We start from the raw sequence: 16,702 nt of genomic DNA, 5'->3' as shown, positions 1-16,702 counted from the left end.
AGAAATTGTGCAACCATAAACCTCAGTGGTAATGTCTGAGAGTCTCAAGGGTTACGTTTGTGAAACGAGTGAGATGGAGAAAAATGATGTAGATGGTATAAAGAAACCAAAGTACCTCTGCTATAAAAAATAGGACCAAGCAGAAAACTCTTATCTCATGTGAGAAGAGAGTTAGGTAGCTCATGATTAGAATAAATATGATAGCCTAATTGGGAAGACAAGGTTTGTTTGTACCAAGTCAGTAAGGCTATTATTCAGAATCAGATGAGGCTTTGGACACATACAGCAACATGCTTCTAGGGACATTTAGCTAGTGAAATGATTTACCCACAAGTAGACAAAAAAAATAAGAGCCAATAAAGAATTGTTTTGGAGTTTTTGAATTTATATAAAAAAATTGAATTAAAAAAAATGGTTTTTGGAATTTTTGATAAAATAAAATAAAAAATAAGACATAAAAAAAATTATACAAAAAGAATGTTGGAACCAAACCCGAGCGTTCGGTCTATTTCGTTTGAGAAAAACTTTGGAACCGAACCCGAGCGTTCGGTTTATTTTGGTTGCCAAAGAAAATAGGTTTGAAAAAGAAAATAACTTTGACAATAAGATAAATGAATTTGGAAAAATTATACATAAGATCTACAACCAAAAGAAATTACCTTTGAGTGATAAGAGAAGATCAGATGATACAACCGAACCCGAGCGTTCGGTTCATTTCGGTACATGAGCACAAGACCCGAACCCGAACGTCCGGTCTATTTCGCTTCTTACTTTTGATCTTGAGAGGTAATTTTTGGTACTGACTCCGATTCCATCATACCTAGCCCTTGTAGTATTTTGTTGAAAGATGCTTCAGGAAGAGCTTTGGTGAAGATGTCAGCCAGTTGATCAGTGGTTCGAACAAAGTGAATTTCAACATTCCCATCTTCCACATGATCCTTAATGAAGTGATACCTCAGTGCTATATGCTTGGTCTTCGAGTGTTGCACTGGGTTATGACAGATCCTAATTGCACTTTCAGAGTCGCAATATACTGGGATCTTTTTCATATTGAGTCCATAGTCCCGGAGCTGGCTTTGGATCCAAATCACTTGAGATGTATAGGAGGCAGCTGCGATGTATTCTGCTTCAGTGGTAGACAGAGATACACAGGTCTGTTTCTTTGATTGCCAACTAACCAACTTCCCGTCAAGGAATTGGCAGCCTCCAGTGGTGCTTTTCCTGTCTAGTCCACAACCTCCAAGGTCTGCATCTGAATAGGCTTGAACGAAGAAACCTGAGTTGGATGGATACCATAAGCCGAGAGAGGTAGTTCGCTTGAGATACCGGAGTATGTTCTTCACTGCAAGCATGTGAGGTTCACGAGGATTTGCCTGAAATCTAGCACAGTAACAAACAGAAAATATTATATCAGGCCTGCTAGCAGTAAGGTACATTAAAGAACCGATCATTTGGCGATATAGCGTAATATCGACTGCTGGCTTATCCAAGGATGGAGTGAGCTTGATGCCGAACGCCATTGGAACTTTAACCTTTGAGTCTCCCATCATGCCGAATTTCGCAAGGAGAGTCTTGGTGTAAGCTTCCTGGTTAATAAAGATGTCGTTGGGTCCCTGTCTAATATTTAAACCAAGAAAAAAGTTAATTGGACCCATTGAGCTCATTTCAAATTTACTCTCCATCAGCTTTCTGAATTCAGCCGTTAAGCTAGGATTCGTTGAGCCAAAGATGATATCATCGACATAGATTTGAACAATCATAAGGTGGTTACTTTCCTTCTTACGAAAGAAGGTTGGGTCAACTGAAACTTGTTTGAATTTGGACATATTTAAAAACTTGGTTAGCATTTCATACCAGGCCCTCGGTGCTTTTTTCAGTCCATATACCGCTTTGTCCATAATATAACAGTGATTGGGATATTTTTCATTGATGAATCCAGGAGGTTGCTCCACGTACACCGTTTCTTTGAGTTCTCCATTTAGAAATGCACACTTTACGTCCATTTGGTAGACCTCAAAGTTCTTGTGTGCAGCATAGGCAAGAAATATTCGAACAGATTCCAGCCTAGCCACAAGAGCAAAAGTTTCCTCATAGTCGATTCCTTCCACCTGGCAGTATCCTTTCACCACTAGTCGAGCTTTGTTCCTTATCACATTGCCTTCCTTGTCCATCTTATTTCTAAAGACCCATTTGAGACCAACAACCGAGGCATCTTGAGGAGTTGGAATGAGGCGCCAAAATTTATTTCTTTCGAATTCATTAAGTTCGTCTTGCATAGCTTGAACCCAATCGGAGTGATCAAGAGCAGTGTTAACTGTCTTTGGTTCAACTTTAGAGACAAAGGAGTTAAACATACAGAACTCTACTTTTGAAAATAAGGAGGTTTGCTTTGCCTTTAGTTGAGATCGGGTCAAGACCTTTTCAGAGACATTACCGACAACCTGTGAAACAGGATGATCTCTGGTCCATTTGACAAGAGGAGGGTAATTTGGATCATAGGATGGATCCAATTCAGCATTTACCATCTCTTCTAGTTCAGATTGACTATCATCGTCATAAGACATATCGGCTTTCTCCCCCTCGACCGATGAGCTTTCAAGTTTATCTTGACTTACAGGAGCTACAGGAGTTTTGGGTGGTGTTGAGCTTTCGGGTACCACAAGACTTTCGGGTGTAGATTGGCTTTCGGGACCAGCTGAAGAACAGTTCTCCCCCTCAACATGTGAGCCCGGCTGTGAAGAAGGAGGTGGATTCTCCCCCTCAACTGAAGCACCGTGTTGTGGCGGGTCGTTTGGACTTGATCCTCTTTCATTCATTTGCTTAGCAGCATCTTCGATGAGTTGCTTCAGAAGATCTACTTTGTTGTCTGCTGCACTAGCTTCCGAGAGAGTAGCCTTCTCTGGTTCATCGAATACTCAACAAACTTCTCAAACAGATTTGCAATCGAGGCTGTGACTTGGCCTGTTTGAGAAAAAATTTCTCCAACTTTGTCTTCACAGGCCTTCAGCTTTTTGACATAGCTATCATCAAAAGTCACATAATAAGTTTCTTTTATCTTCCTCGAACGCTTTTTTAATACTCGATAGGCTTTCGAAGTGAGAGAATATTCCAGGAAAATCCCTTCATTGGCTTTGACGTCGAACTTGTTACGATGTTCTTTAGAGTTGAAGATGAAACACCGTGAGCCGAATACGTGGAAGAATTTGACATTTGGCTTCCTGTTGTTGATGATCTCATAAGGAGTGAGATTAAAGCGTTTATTGAGATAGGACATGCTCTGCGTAAAACATGTTGTAGCAATAGCATCAGCCCAAAAGTATAAAGGTAAAAAAGCAAAACTTAGCATGGTTCGGGCCGCCTCACACAAAGATCGGTTTCGTCTTTCGACAATCCCGTTTTGTTGAGGGGTGTAGGGAGCTGAGAAGTTGTGACTGGTTCCTTTTTCTGCCAAGAAGTCTTCGAATTCTTTATTTTTGAACTCCAGCCCATTGTCGCTCCTGATGTTGCGAACGACTTTCCTCAGCTGCACTTCAACCTGCTTGATAAACATCTTTAGCTTGAGAGTTGCTTCAGATTTGTGCTTCAGAAAGAACACCCATGTAAAACGTGAAAAGTCATCAACAATGACAAGAATATACTTGCTGCCACCGATGCTTTCGATAGATGATGGACCACACAAGTCAATGTGAATTAACTCTAGTGGTTCAACAACTTTAATGTTTACAATCGATGGGTGACTTTGACGACTCTGCTTCCCCATTTCACACGCAGCACATAAATGTTCGCGATCGAACTTGAGCAACGGAAGACCTCTAACATGACCTCCTGTGAGAAGTTTGTTGATATCCTTGAAGTTGAGATGAGAGAGCCTTCGGTGCCACAGCCAGCTTTCGTCAGATTGTGCTTTGGACAAAAGGCAGATAACTGGATTTCCTTTGATAGGTTTGAGATTGAGAGGAAACATTTCGCCTTTGCGCTCCGATTTGAGAATCACTCTTTTTTTTTCTTCTCTATTATTTCCGAACCCTCATCGTCGAATGAGACCTTGAGACCGGTACCTCCAACGAGCTGAGATACACTGATGAGGTTGTGTTGTAGTCCTTCAACGTATGCAACCTTTCTAATTGTGAAATCTCCATTTGTTATCATTCCATAACCTTTTATCGTGCCAAATGATTTGTTCCCGAACTTGACATTTCCCCCGTTTGAAAGAGACCGAAATTCCCTCAGCTCTTCCTTCCTTCCTGTCATGTGACGTGAGCAGCCACTGTCAATATACCATTCTTCGTCAAACTGCTCGTCACTGATAACCTGCAAAAATTAAGCAGATTTAGGAACCCAAAGTTTCTTGGGTCCACGTGAGCCTTTCACAGGAACAGGAATAGTAAGAGAGATGTCAACAAGATATGTTCTTTTTATTAAAGTTGTTTCATCTTTCTTTTTAATGGTGAAAACTTTAATTTTGTTGGGATTTGTTACAGTCGGTTGGGATTCAGGTTTAGGCATTTGGACTTTGGAATGATTTTGATCAGTCTTGACTGAGGAAACCTTCGGTTTTCCTTTCAAATCTGTTGAAGATTTTGGATTTTGAGTATGAACAGAATTGGATTTAGAATGAGGTTGAGAGGAATTAGAAGAATTAGAACGAGAGAAGTTAGACTGAGAAGTTTTATTGACTTGAGGTCCTGAGTGACACTTTTGTTTTTGGTCATTTGTGGGACCGAATCTCGAACTTTGGTCGCTTTTTCTCTTGGAACCGAACTTATGCTTTCAGTAGCTGGTGTTCTCTGAACCGAACCTTTCCCTTCGGTTGTTATGATCCTCAGAACCGAACCTTTCCTTTCGGTTATTATTACTTTCTTGCTGCCTAATAGCACTTTTCTCTGACTTTGAATTTCTGTCATGATAAGAGAAATGGGCGTTTTGAGATCGCCAAAAATGTTTTCGATCAGAGAGATTTTTCTTGTATGTCTGATTCCTTTGCTGCTTCTGATCCTTCACTTGCTTCGGCTGTCGATGGATATTGGCTTTTTGCTTTTGCTTCTTGTCAGCCGGTTCACTTTGAACTGATGATGTTTCGCTTGAAGGAGTGACTTCTTCTGCAGGAACTCCTTTTTCTTCAAGAACTTCTTTTGTACCACTAGTACTTGGCACGTCGAAGTTGTCAGGCTTGTTTAGTGGCTCTGGCACATATCTGCCTTTGGTTTTCCAGGACGTTCGCTCTGACAGACCAACGGTTTCGTCAGCATTATCGATAGGGGCGGACCAGAAGAACTCATCACAACCATCAGCATTATCTTCATTTACAATGGTCGTGAGTTCGGCTGTCTGATGTTCGGTTACTCCTGTGACCTTATACACTTGATTTGGAGTCGTCCTTACCTTTTAGTATACAACAACTTTTTCTTCAAGGATCGGGGACTTTTGTTGGGACAGACGAGCAAACTCCACAGAATTTTCTGAAATAAGATTTTTGTGGTTTTCGGGTTCGCTCTTGACAAACTCAGAACAGTCAACTTCATCCTCTACAGAAATTTCACTCATATCATCATCCTCATTAAGCTCAGATGCATTTTCAACATCAATTTTATTTTCTGAGCTCAAGTTGGCATTCAATGAGTCAAACTTTTGTATGGTTTCGGTTCTTAGTTTCAGTTTATCATTTTCATCCAAAAGATTTTTCAGCATGTCCTTATGGTCCTTGGACTTTATGAAAGATTCGATTTTGTCTAGACCATACATATAAGTCGGATTTACATCCTCAAACGAAACTACACTTTTGCAATTATATGCTTCAGCGTCAATTTCATCTTCCTTAAACTCAAGGAAGGGCAAAATCATGCGATGAATTTTCTGTCCTATTTCACAGTTAAGATGAAGTTGAGTGATGTTAGAATAAAGACGCTTAGCAATCAAACAAAATACATTTCTTTGTTTCAAAAGTTTTAAATTGTCTCTTTGTAAATAAATGTTTTCGTCTTTGGATTTGATCAACTCCGACTCCTTCAGCTCTATCCACATCCTCCGTTCCTCACTCTTTGAAGACACCCTACTTATTTGGTCAGTTAGGTTAGAATTGGTGACCCGTGTTTGAGTTAAACTGCTGTCTAGATGAGAGATTCTTGAATTTACATTTTTTTAATTCTTTTTCATATGAATTTTGTGGGACTTTGAATGAGACAAAAATGGATTGTACCTTCTTGATTAATTCATCAAGCTCATTAAACTGCACGCTGAGAGGTTTTGCTTTGAAGCACAAGTCCTGTCGCTCCTTCGTGTCTTCATTCCCACCGTCTGTGTTGTATCCCCACATTTGAGATACATCCGACACCATCAAACACTTTCCACCGCTTCCTTCACCTTTCGCAACGTAAGCCTTTCCATGAGATGGCTTTCTGACTTCATCATCCTCAGAGTCGGTTGACCAGACCTCCACGCCACCGAACTCATCATCTGCTACCGAACCCTGCACAATTAAAGCATTCATAGAAGGGTTAGCAGTAGTTTTCTTTCTCTTGATCTTCCAGCTTTTTCATCAACACAGCTTCTTCATCTTTTTCTTCATCCTTTTCTGCCATTTTCTTTAGGACACAGTCTTTGGCATAGTGGTTCTTTCCTCCACAGTAGTAGCAGTTCACACCTGAATCTCCTTCAGCTTTCGGCTTTTTCATTGGTTCTTCTGCCTTCGGTTCCTCCCTCACTTTTTCAGAACTATAGCTTCCCTGCCAATTTCTGTTCTTATTGGTAGGAAACCTTTTCTTAATAAACCTCTTTGGATTTGATGCCATCATTGCATAATCTTCAGAGGTAAGGTTACAGTCTTCTAATTTAAGATCTTCATCTTCTACCACACTTTTGCTTTTAGATAGAAGGGCCAAGGAACCCAAGCTTGAAACCACATTTTTCTCTAGCAAGACAATCTTTTCTTGGGATTTCAAAATCCCTACCAGTTTAGCCAATGAATATGATTTGAATTGCTCATGAGCTTTAACAGTGGACACAACCGCTCTCCACTCAGATCTAAGACCATTCAAAAATGTAACTTTTTGTTCAATCAACTTCCTTTCAATATCGTGTTTAATCATCTTACTGAGAAGATGATTGAAACGATCGAATGTCTGAGTAACAGTTTCCTCGGGATTCTTCTTAAATTCGCCAAACTCAGATAAAAGTAAGGTCTGAATGGAATGCTCTAGATCTTCGTCTATGGAATATAACTCTCACAGCCTATCCCATATTTCTTTGGCAGTGCTGCATGAACTTACTAGCCTGAAAGTATCCGATTGAAGAGCGAATCTGATTAGTCTCAATGCTTTAATATTGCACTGAAACTTATCCTTTCCGTCTTGAGCAATATCTTTTACGTCCTTCAACATATCATTATACTCTTTCTGAGTTTTAATGATTTTATACATTGCTGAATGAGCGAATGGTCCAGACACGATTGCTTCCCAAATAAGATATCCATAGTCTTCAGATCCAATGACATAATCTTCAAAGTGATGTGCCCAGACTTCATAATCCTGGGTGTAAAGGATGGGAATCTTCGTCGTTGATCCAATGCTGTTTGAGATGTTTATTGGATTTGATTGTGACTCGTCCATGCTTGATCGTATAACCTGTTTGAAAGATCAGACTTGTAATATATAAGATTAGGGCAAAACAAATAAATGTTGAGTTACGTCAATTATGGGATGACGGCTCAATAAATATCAGTTAATGCGGAATAACCCTAGTCGCAACCTTTTTCACAGAAAAGATGTGTATAAATTACACAGCCTCCTGCTCTGATACCAAATGATAAGTTATTAATTAACTTGATGATCGATTAGATCTTCTTAACAGGTAATGCGATGAAGTAAAAACAGTAAATAACACAAGTATAGATCAAGATGTGTCGAATGATTAGATCAAACAATCCTCAGCAGAGCTCGACTAAGAACTTCCACTGTAGAGGATTCTAGGGTTACAAGAACGATAACAATAAACTTGCTGAATAATAACTCTATGATCGTTCTATTCTATCGTTACCTTCTAGGAGCATTCAAGCACCTATATATAAACTAAACCCTACTAAACTCACGGACGGACAGGCCCATACCGGAGATACATAATGGACTAGCTAACGAGCCCAATAGACGCAACACAATACAAAACACGACCCAACAATTTCCATTTTTGACCCTTGAGGTTTTTATGTCTTGACAATTTTTTGGGTTTGGCTTTTAGTTCTCCACTTCATGGAGAAATCAAATATGTGTATTATATTCAATTAATGAATTGAATTTCCATATTTAACCCCTGAGTTTTTGAAGTCTTGACACTTTTTTTTATCCCTTGTTTTCTTTTGTCTTCAAACGACCAAATAAGCGGCTATTTTTCCTCTTTGCGTATTCCGCCTTTCACGTATTTTTGTATTTTCCATTCGATCACGAATCCGCGCAACCTGAAATAACTGATAATATTTGTCAGATAAAATAAGAATAGTTCGTCTTATTTCAATGATGGTCACATACAAAAACATTTTTCAACAATTTCCCCCTATTTGATCATTGTTGAAACAAGGACAGTTATCACTTAATCATATTGATAGTTTTAATTTTGAAGATTCGGGATAAAAGTTTTTTCAATGATAAGTTTGTGACTTGGTTTATCATATCTTATGTAAAAGATTTTCAGAAATTTGTTTCCGAATCAAAGTCTCAGGTTCGGTTATTAAAGGGTAGTCATATATGTATCTAAAGAAATTTCCTAAGATTTTATAGCATTATTAACGACGACAAGTGGTCTAACAGGTCGATTCAGATGAACGCTCTTAGGTATAGCTCACACATCACTTGGGTGTTTGGTTGTTCTGGCAGCAGAACAACTTAATGATCACTAAAAATGAGTGATATCTCTCTCTGACGACTCACACTCATATTGGAGGTGTTCAGCTATGCTTTTCCTGGAAGGTCACTTAATCTCATTATTAGATAATCAATCACATAAGACTGGTTTCGGCATTACTCAGCGTGTTTCTTTATTCATGCCATTAACTTTCACTCTCTCTCCGTCGGGAAATACATGTAGAGGGGTATAGAAATTTTCATAGTGCAATTTTGCAACTAAGAATCTTCAATGATGAAGGCTATAGTATCCCGGGAAATCCAATGTTGTTGCAGCTTGTTCTTTTTGATGGTATTCTGTTTGTTGATCAATACCGATTTATTGTAAAAATATATTTTGTTTTAGCATCGAGAATTTGCTATATTTGAAAAAATTGGGTTTTTGAGAGTATTTGTCTTAAGTGATTGAGATATCTTCGTTTGTGAAAAAAAATGGTTAAAAGTTTGTTTGAAAATACCAAATGTAGAATATTTTTGCTTTGTTTGGTATTTCTTCGGTTAATGATTTGGCTTTCTTGTTGATTCGTCTTTCCCTAGATTCGTCTTTGAGGATTGGATGTTGATAGATCTTTGCTTCTCCTTTGGTTTTCTTGTAAGGATATGTCGTTGTTTTGAGTCTTTCTGTTTTGGGGCTTTCTTTGATCGATGATTCTTGAAATGCTTTTCGTTTCATCTTTTCTTATTGATGGATCATGGGATTGCAAGTCTTCATTTTTGGTTGGCTTTTATCTAGGTAGGGATAAGTGGTATAAAAGACATTTTGTCTAGTATGTAAGAAATAAATGTATCGTCCCTGGTCATTTTGATATCTAAGCAAAAATGATACCGTGACAAGGTATAATTGGGTATACCTTTTAAGCAATAGTGACACACCTAAGCTCACAAGAAATGAATTCCACAGTGATACAGATTGACGAGGCACAAATTCTCACATGGGTTTTTGTTTTCATCTGAACCTCCTAACCTTATGTCCCTTTTTAAAATCATCAATAATGAAATAAAATTGAAGGAAATAAAGATATATACATAATGAAAAGTAGGAGATTAGAACCTTCACTCCAATTGAGAATCAATATGACTTAAAATCTTCATCGAGCATAAGCATCTGAAAATTAAGTCAAGAGACAATTAATCACAAGGTTCTATAAAAGCTTATTAAAGCAAGTCTTTTATTATATTTTTTAAGATTTGTTTTTTTGAATGTTTTTGGAAATATTGGTTTTTTGAATGTTTTTGGTATTTTTGAAAAGAAAGCAATTTTCAAATGTTTTTGAATTTTCTTTTTGAATGAAAGTAAACACACTTTTGTACAAACAAAAAGTAAAAGTTTAAGGATGGATGTTATCTAGATTTAACATTCCTAGACGGCCTAGGAAGTATTGAAACTTTGTTTCATCAAGAGCCTTAGTGAAGACACCAGCAATTTGATCTTCAGAGTTGATGAAGTGCAATTCGATATAACCCTTTTGAATGTTGTCTTTGATAAAGTGATATCGAATGTCGATGTGCTTTGTCATGGAATGGTGAACGGGGTTGTGAGAAATGGCAATTGCACTGGTTGAGTCACAAAATATGGGAATTTGTGAGATTTTTAAGCCATAGTCACGCAATTGAGTTTGCATCTATATGACTTGTGAACAACAGTTGGCGGCAGCGACATATTCAGCTTTTACTGTTGATGTGGATACACAAGTCTATTTCTTTGAAGTCTAACTCACTAGTCTACCTCCTAGGAATTGACAACTACCAGATGTACTCTTTCTATCTAGCTTGCATCCTCCATAGTCTGAGTCGGTGAAAGCGTTCAGCTGAAAATCGGATTTAGCTGGATACCAAAGGCCAAGTTTGGGAGTGTTTTTAAAGTATTTGAAGATGCGTTTCACAACAACTACATGGGATTCCATAGGATTTGCCTAGTATCTGGCACATACACATGTAGAAAACATGATGTCAGGTCTGCTGGCAATAAGGTATAAGAGTGATCCAATCATTCCACGATATCTTTTCTGGTCAACGGGTTTGCCATTTAAGTCTGCATCGATTTTGTATCCAAAAGCCGTTGGGGTTTTTGCGGTATTGGATTTGTCCATTGAAAATCGAGTGAGTAGGTTTTGACATAATTCTCTTGGTTGATGAAAATGCCATCAGTTGACTGTTTGATTTGAAGTCCAAGAAAAGTAGTCATCTCCCCAATCATGCTCATTTCAAATTTGCTCTTCATAAGGTCTGCACACTTAACACTTAAAGATTCATCAGTAGAACCGAAAATAATGTCATCAACATATATTTGTACAATTAATAGATGTTTATTAAAGATTTTACGAAAGAGGGTTTGATCGATTGAACCTCTTTTAAAGCCTGATTCTTCGAGAAAGGTTGACAACGTGGCATACCAAGCTCGGGCTGCTTGTTTCAAGCCATAAACAGCTTTCTGCAATTTAAAGCTGTGATCTGGAAATTTGGGATCCTCGAAACCTGGTGGTTGTTGGATGTATACTTTGTGATCTATCTCTTTGTGTAGGAATGCACATTTAACATCCATTTGGAATACTTTGAAGTTCTTATGCGCAACATATGCAAGAAATATGTGAATTGCTTCAATTCGGGCAACTGGAGCATACGTTTCATCGTAGTCGATTCCCTCTTGTTGTGAATATCCTTTGACTACTAGACATGCCTTGTTTCGACAAATGATTCCTTGATCGTCAATCTTGTTTCTGTATACCCATCTTGAACCTATAACAGTAACATCAGGTGGAGTAGGAACAAGATTCCATACTTCGTTTCTTTCAAATTCTGCTAGCTCTTCTTGCATAGCTTTTACCCAGTCTGGATCTTTTATAGCAGAATGTATGGTTTTGGGTTCAGTCATGGATAAGAAGGCTCCAAATAAACATTCATTTGTGGATGCGGCTCTAGTCTAAATGCCTGAGTTGGGATCTCCGATGATTTGGTCTGTTGGATGATTTTTGGTCCACTTTATTAAGCGATTCTCTTCCGCTATAATAATTGGAGTTTTATTATCACATTGTTCTTCTCCGGGTGTTTCATCTTGGAATAGGTTTGAAGGTTCCCCCATAAATGATGCATCGGGATTGTTTTGGCTATTTGCGGATGGGGTGTTCAAAGGAGAATTTGGTATTTGTTCCAAAGATGAAGTATGTGTTGGTGATTCCCCGTCGAATTGATCTACATCATTTTGGTTTGTTTGTAGAATAACTTCACTGGGTGTTCCTGTAGGGTCAATTGAAGTAGTTAGAAGTTCAGAATTGTAAGCGGTTTTTGGTTGCTCAAAAAGTAAATCAAGATCGATTTCAATGTCTATGTCAGGAGAAGGTGTTTGTTGAATTGGATTTTGAAAAATATTTTCAAACATTTTAGAACCAAAATGTTCATGATCCAATTTCCTGATATAAAATTCATCAAAATGAACATCGGTACTTTCTTCAATTACTCTAGTACGTTTGTTCAGTACTCGATAAGCAGCTGAGGAAAACGAGTAACCAAGGAAAATTCTTTCGTCCAACCTTGATTCAAATTTTGAAAGGTGATCTTTATTGTTCTTTACGAAGCATCGACAACCAAAAATATGGAAAAATTTGATGTTTGGTTTTCGGTTGTTAATGACTTCATATGTTGTTTTATGAAGATGTTTATGGATTAAGGAACGATTTTGAGTGTAGCAAGTTGTGGCTATTGCTTCTGCCCATAAGTATTGTGGCAGATCAGCGAAGATAAGCATTGATCTTGCAGCTTCACGTAGAGTCCGGTTCCTTCTTTCGACAACACCGTTTTGTTGTGGAGTGGATGGGGCTGAGAAGTTATGTTCAATTCCTTTGTCTTTGAGAAAAGAGTCTAGAGTCTCGTTTTTGAACTCTAAACCATTATCACTTCGGATACTTCGAACAGGTCGTTTGAGTTTGAGCTCGATATGTTTGATGAAGTTGATCATCTCTTCAGGTGCTTCTGATTTTAGTATTAAGAAAAAGACACAAGTAAAGCGCGAGAAACCATCAACGACAACAAGAATGTACTTCTTCCCTTGTATGGTTTGGGTTTTTGCAGGGCCACAAAGGTCTACGTGCAACAAATCTAGTGATTTGGATACACTAGATTTTGAGATGCTTTGTGAGTGGATCTGGAAAGTTTTCCTTTTTCACATGCGGCACAAAGAGTTTCGTTATCAAGCTTCAGAAGTGGTAGCCCTCGAACAAGATCATTGCCGATTAATTTGTTGATGTACCCAAAGTTTAGATGGGAAAGGCAGCGGTGACATAACCAACTAATATCTGTTAGGGCTTTAGATAGTAGACATATATCGGGTTTACCATAGATAAGATCCATGTCAAGTGGATACATATTTCCGGCACGGTCAGAATCAACTATAACATCTTTGGTTTTGGCGTCCATGATCAAGCTTCGTTGTTTGGTGATCAGAACTTCAAGATTGTTATCACACAGTTGAGAGACACTGATGAGGTTGTGTTTCAGGTCATCGACGAATGCAACTTTCTTTATGGTGAAATTACCATTTGTTATGTTTCCATAACCTTTGATTTTTGTTGTCATGTTGTTGCCAAAGGTAACATCTTGATTGGTTTGTGTAGGTTTGAAGTCACGTAAGTAGTTTCGGTTTCCTGTCATAGGCTTGGAGCAGCCACTATCAATATACCATGTATCATCATTGGGTTCTCCAGCATTAAGTACCCAAATCTGAATGGGTCCTGGTTTGTCAGTTGTTATTTTGTGTTCTTTGCCTAACGAATTTCTAGCATTTAACCTCGCGTTGTAAGAGTTTGGTTTATGAGGATGGAATGGTTGAGGTTTGATTTGATTTATCAAGTTTACCCAAAATGTGATTTGTTTTTGAAAATCTGTGGCTAAATAAGATATGTGATTTGGTGAAAGATATCCTAGATGTGAAGGTTTGTTTGAAAAGTTTTCTTCATATCTGGGATGTAATGGGCGGTTTTAAAAAGATTTTTGATGATGATGGTTTGAAGCTTTATGATGTGATGGTTTTTGAAAGTTCCTTGAATGATTAAAAGTAATATCTTGAAAATGGTTTTCAAAAGGTTTTTGTTTGGAAACCTGTTTTTGAGGTATGACGTAGGGTTGAACTGGTTTCTTTGGTTGGTTGTCAAAGATGTTTGGCTTGATAAGTGGGGTTTTGTTGACTTGAATGGTTTTTTGCTTGTTTGTTGTTTCTTGGAGTATTTTTTACCAGACTAGTTTTTCCAACAACTGATGAACTCATTGTAGGAAAAGGAGTTGGTACAGAAGTACTACCATCCTCATAAGAGGAATTCTCTCCGTTCAAAAGGTTTTTGTGTTTGGTGGTTTCGTTGGTATGTTTGATTCGGTAAGTTAAAGAACTAGCAGAGTCTGTTTCAAAATTTACAAGTCCGTTGAAGGACTTTTTGGAAATAGAGAAAGCAGTATCATCTGGGCTACAGTTGATAACTGTTTCGTCATCTAAATCTTCCTCATTAACAGATGTGAAAAGATCTGGAAGAGTGGATTCAGAGTTTTCATAATTCGTCATGTTTTCCTGTTTTGCTTGTTCAATTTCAAAGGATTCTCTTCCAATTCCTGGTCTCTAATTCGTATCAATTTTGCCAGTTCCTAAGGTGTTTGCCTTGGTGAAAATATCATCACTTAGTTTTCTAGCAACTTTGATAGAATCCATATTCTCAGTCTTTTATTCTTAGTTTCAAGAGAATTGATTTGTTTTAAAGAATCAATCAGTTTTTCATTTAAAATATTGTATTTGTCAGCTGATTCTTGAAAGTCTTGTTTCAATTGAAGGATTTCCATTTCTAAAACATCTTTTATTTCAGAAGAAATGACTTACTGATTTTTTTGTTCCAAATCCCTTTTCTGAATTAGGGTTTGATTTAATTGTTCCAAGACGTGATTATAATCTTCCGATTTTCTTTCAACATCTCTTTCCAATTTGCTTTTTGTTCTTGTTGATTCTCCAAATTTGAGTTGCAAGGTTTGTAACTCAAATTTGCAGATATCATAATTGACCATTGTGTCATGATATGTTTTGAGATCAGCTTCCAGACGTTTCTCAATCTTTGGTTATGTGGGACTCAAAAATTGTTTTGGAAAAACCAAGTTCAGAGATCATAGACCATACCTGTTCTATGACGTTGGGAGCTCTTGAAGGTATGTCAACACTAGCTATGAAGCAGAAGTTTGATTGTGCTGGTTCATTGTCAGTTTTGTCATCAGAAGTTGGCCAGTATTCCACGTTTGGTTCATGGATTACCATCAATGCTCTTTGTTTTTCTTGGTTTTCCAGTTTCTTCAGTTGATCGACTCTTTGAGCATAGTATGTCGAGTCTTTGATTTTGGTTTTGTTTTTGGCTCGGCATTCTCTGGCATAGTGATTTGTTCCTTTGTAGTTGTGACAAACGATCACTTCTTCATCACTTTCATCCTTTTGACTCTTAACTAGAAGTCTTTCAGGTGCTTGAGTTTGGGTTTGTTGGGAAGGATGAGAATGGTTTTGTTGGAATCCAAAATTTGGTTGTTTTGAAAGCCATTGTTTTGATTGTTGTAACCTTGATTTTGGAAAGCTTTGTTTTGATTTTGAAAACTTTTGTTTGGATTGTGATTATGACCTGAGTTGGGATCGTTTGATAATTTGCTTCATCATTCGAATCAGACTGGAAGCTTTGGTTTTGAAAAGATGTAACCTGATTAAAATGATTAAAGTTTTGATCATTGAAAGGTGTTTGGTTTTGTGAAGTTGTGGACACAAGAGCAAGTGGTCCTCCAAAAGTGGTAGTGGTTGGTGGGTCAATCGAGGATTCATACGATTGAAGTTCTCCATACAAATTATACAAAGTTTCTGTATGAATAGTTGGATTTCCCTGAATAATGAGTTTAACCATTTTCCAGCTTTCAAAAAGATTGTTTAAAAACTTGAGATTTATCTCGTGTTGTGTCTTTTTGATACCCAAATTGTTCATTTTGACCATAATAAGATTGAACCTATCGTGAGCATCATGGATGCTTTCTGAGGAAAGCATTTTGAAATTATCGAATTCATTCAAAACATATGTTCTTTTGTTTCCGATAATTCTTTTATTTCCACAAAAACGATTTTTCAAATTTTCCCAAATTTGATTTGCGATTAACAGTATAATGTCATCCATTTGACTTAGAATACTGTGAGGTATTCCAGACACAAGTTCCTTTTTGGCTTGGAGCTCCAACTTTCTTATGATTTCGGTTTGAGTGGCATGATTTGTAGCAAGAGTAGCCATATTTTCTAGAGTAATATATGTTCCTTCTACACACTTCCAGATATCTTCATTTATAGCGTTAAGATGAAGATTCATACGGCCAACCCACGAATTATACTCTTCAGGAATAAGTATGGGTGCCCGTGAACCAGATCCTAAGCTATTTGCAATGGAGACAGAGTTCATGTTGGAGTAATTAGCCAAAGACATTTTTTTTTGAAATCTTTGAAAGGATTTTGAACAAGTGATATTAAAATGAAATTTAAAAAAAAATAATAATAATAATAATAATAAAGCTTATGGAAGGTTTATAAACACTATAACCAAAAGTTTTTCGACAAGAATTTCAAGGTAAATCACACAAGCTCTGATACTAATTGTTGGAAAATATTCTTTTATATCAGCTCAGAGACCAATTGTTGGAAATATAAAAATCTGATCACTAAAACAAAAGGCTCGGTTACCTGTTACTATGTGATAGATATATAAGTTTAAGATATAAGATGTATATATATATATATATATATATATATATATATATATATATATATATAT

General features: G+C 37.3%; 1 protein-coding gene across 1 annotated transcript; it reads right to left on the bottom strand.

Annotated features, from left to right (window-relative positions):
* Positions 1-12,980: 12,980 nt before the first annotated feature.
* LOC145072983 (uncharacterized) lies at positions 12,981-16,357 on the bottom strand. Its single transcript, XM_079019504.1, has 3 exons — positions 15,521-16,357; positions 14,113-14,487; positions 12,981-13,601 (listed from the first exon to the last, which is right to left on the bottom strand). Exons 1-3 carry the CDS (start codon positions 16,355-16,357, stop codon positions 12,981-12,983), a joined length of 1,833 nt encoding a protein of 610 aa, XP_078875630.1.
* Between the last annotated feature and the right edge of the window lie 345 nt (positions 16,358-16,702).

This window comes from Lactuca serriola, chromosome 9 (genome assembly GCF_051521515.1).
Source record: "Lactuca serriola cultivar US96UC23 chromosome 9, Lser_US96UC23_V15, whole genome shotgun sequence".
Classification (NCBI taxonomy): domain Eukaryota; kingdom Viridiplantae; phylum Streptophyta; class Magnoliopsida; order Asterales; family Asteraceae; genus Lactuca; species Lactuca serriola.
This window is presented reverse-complemented; position numbering and strand designations above follow the sequence as displayed.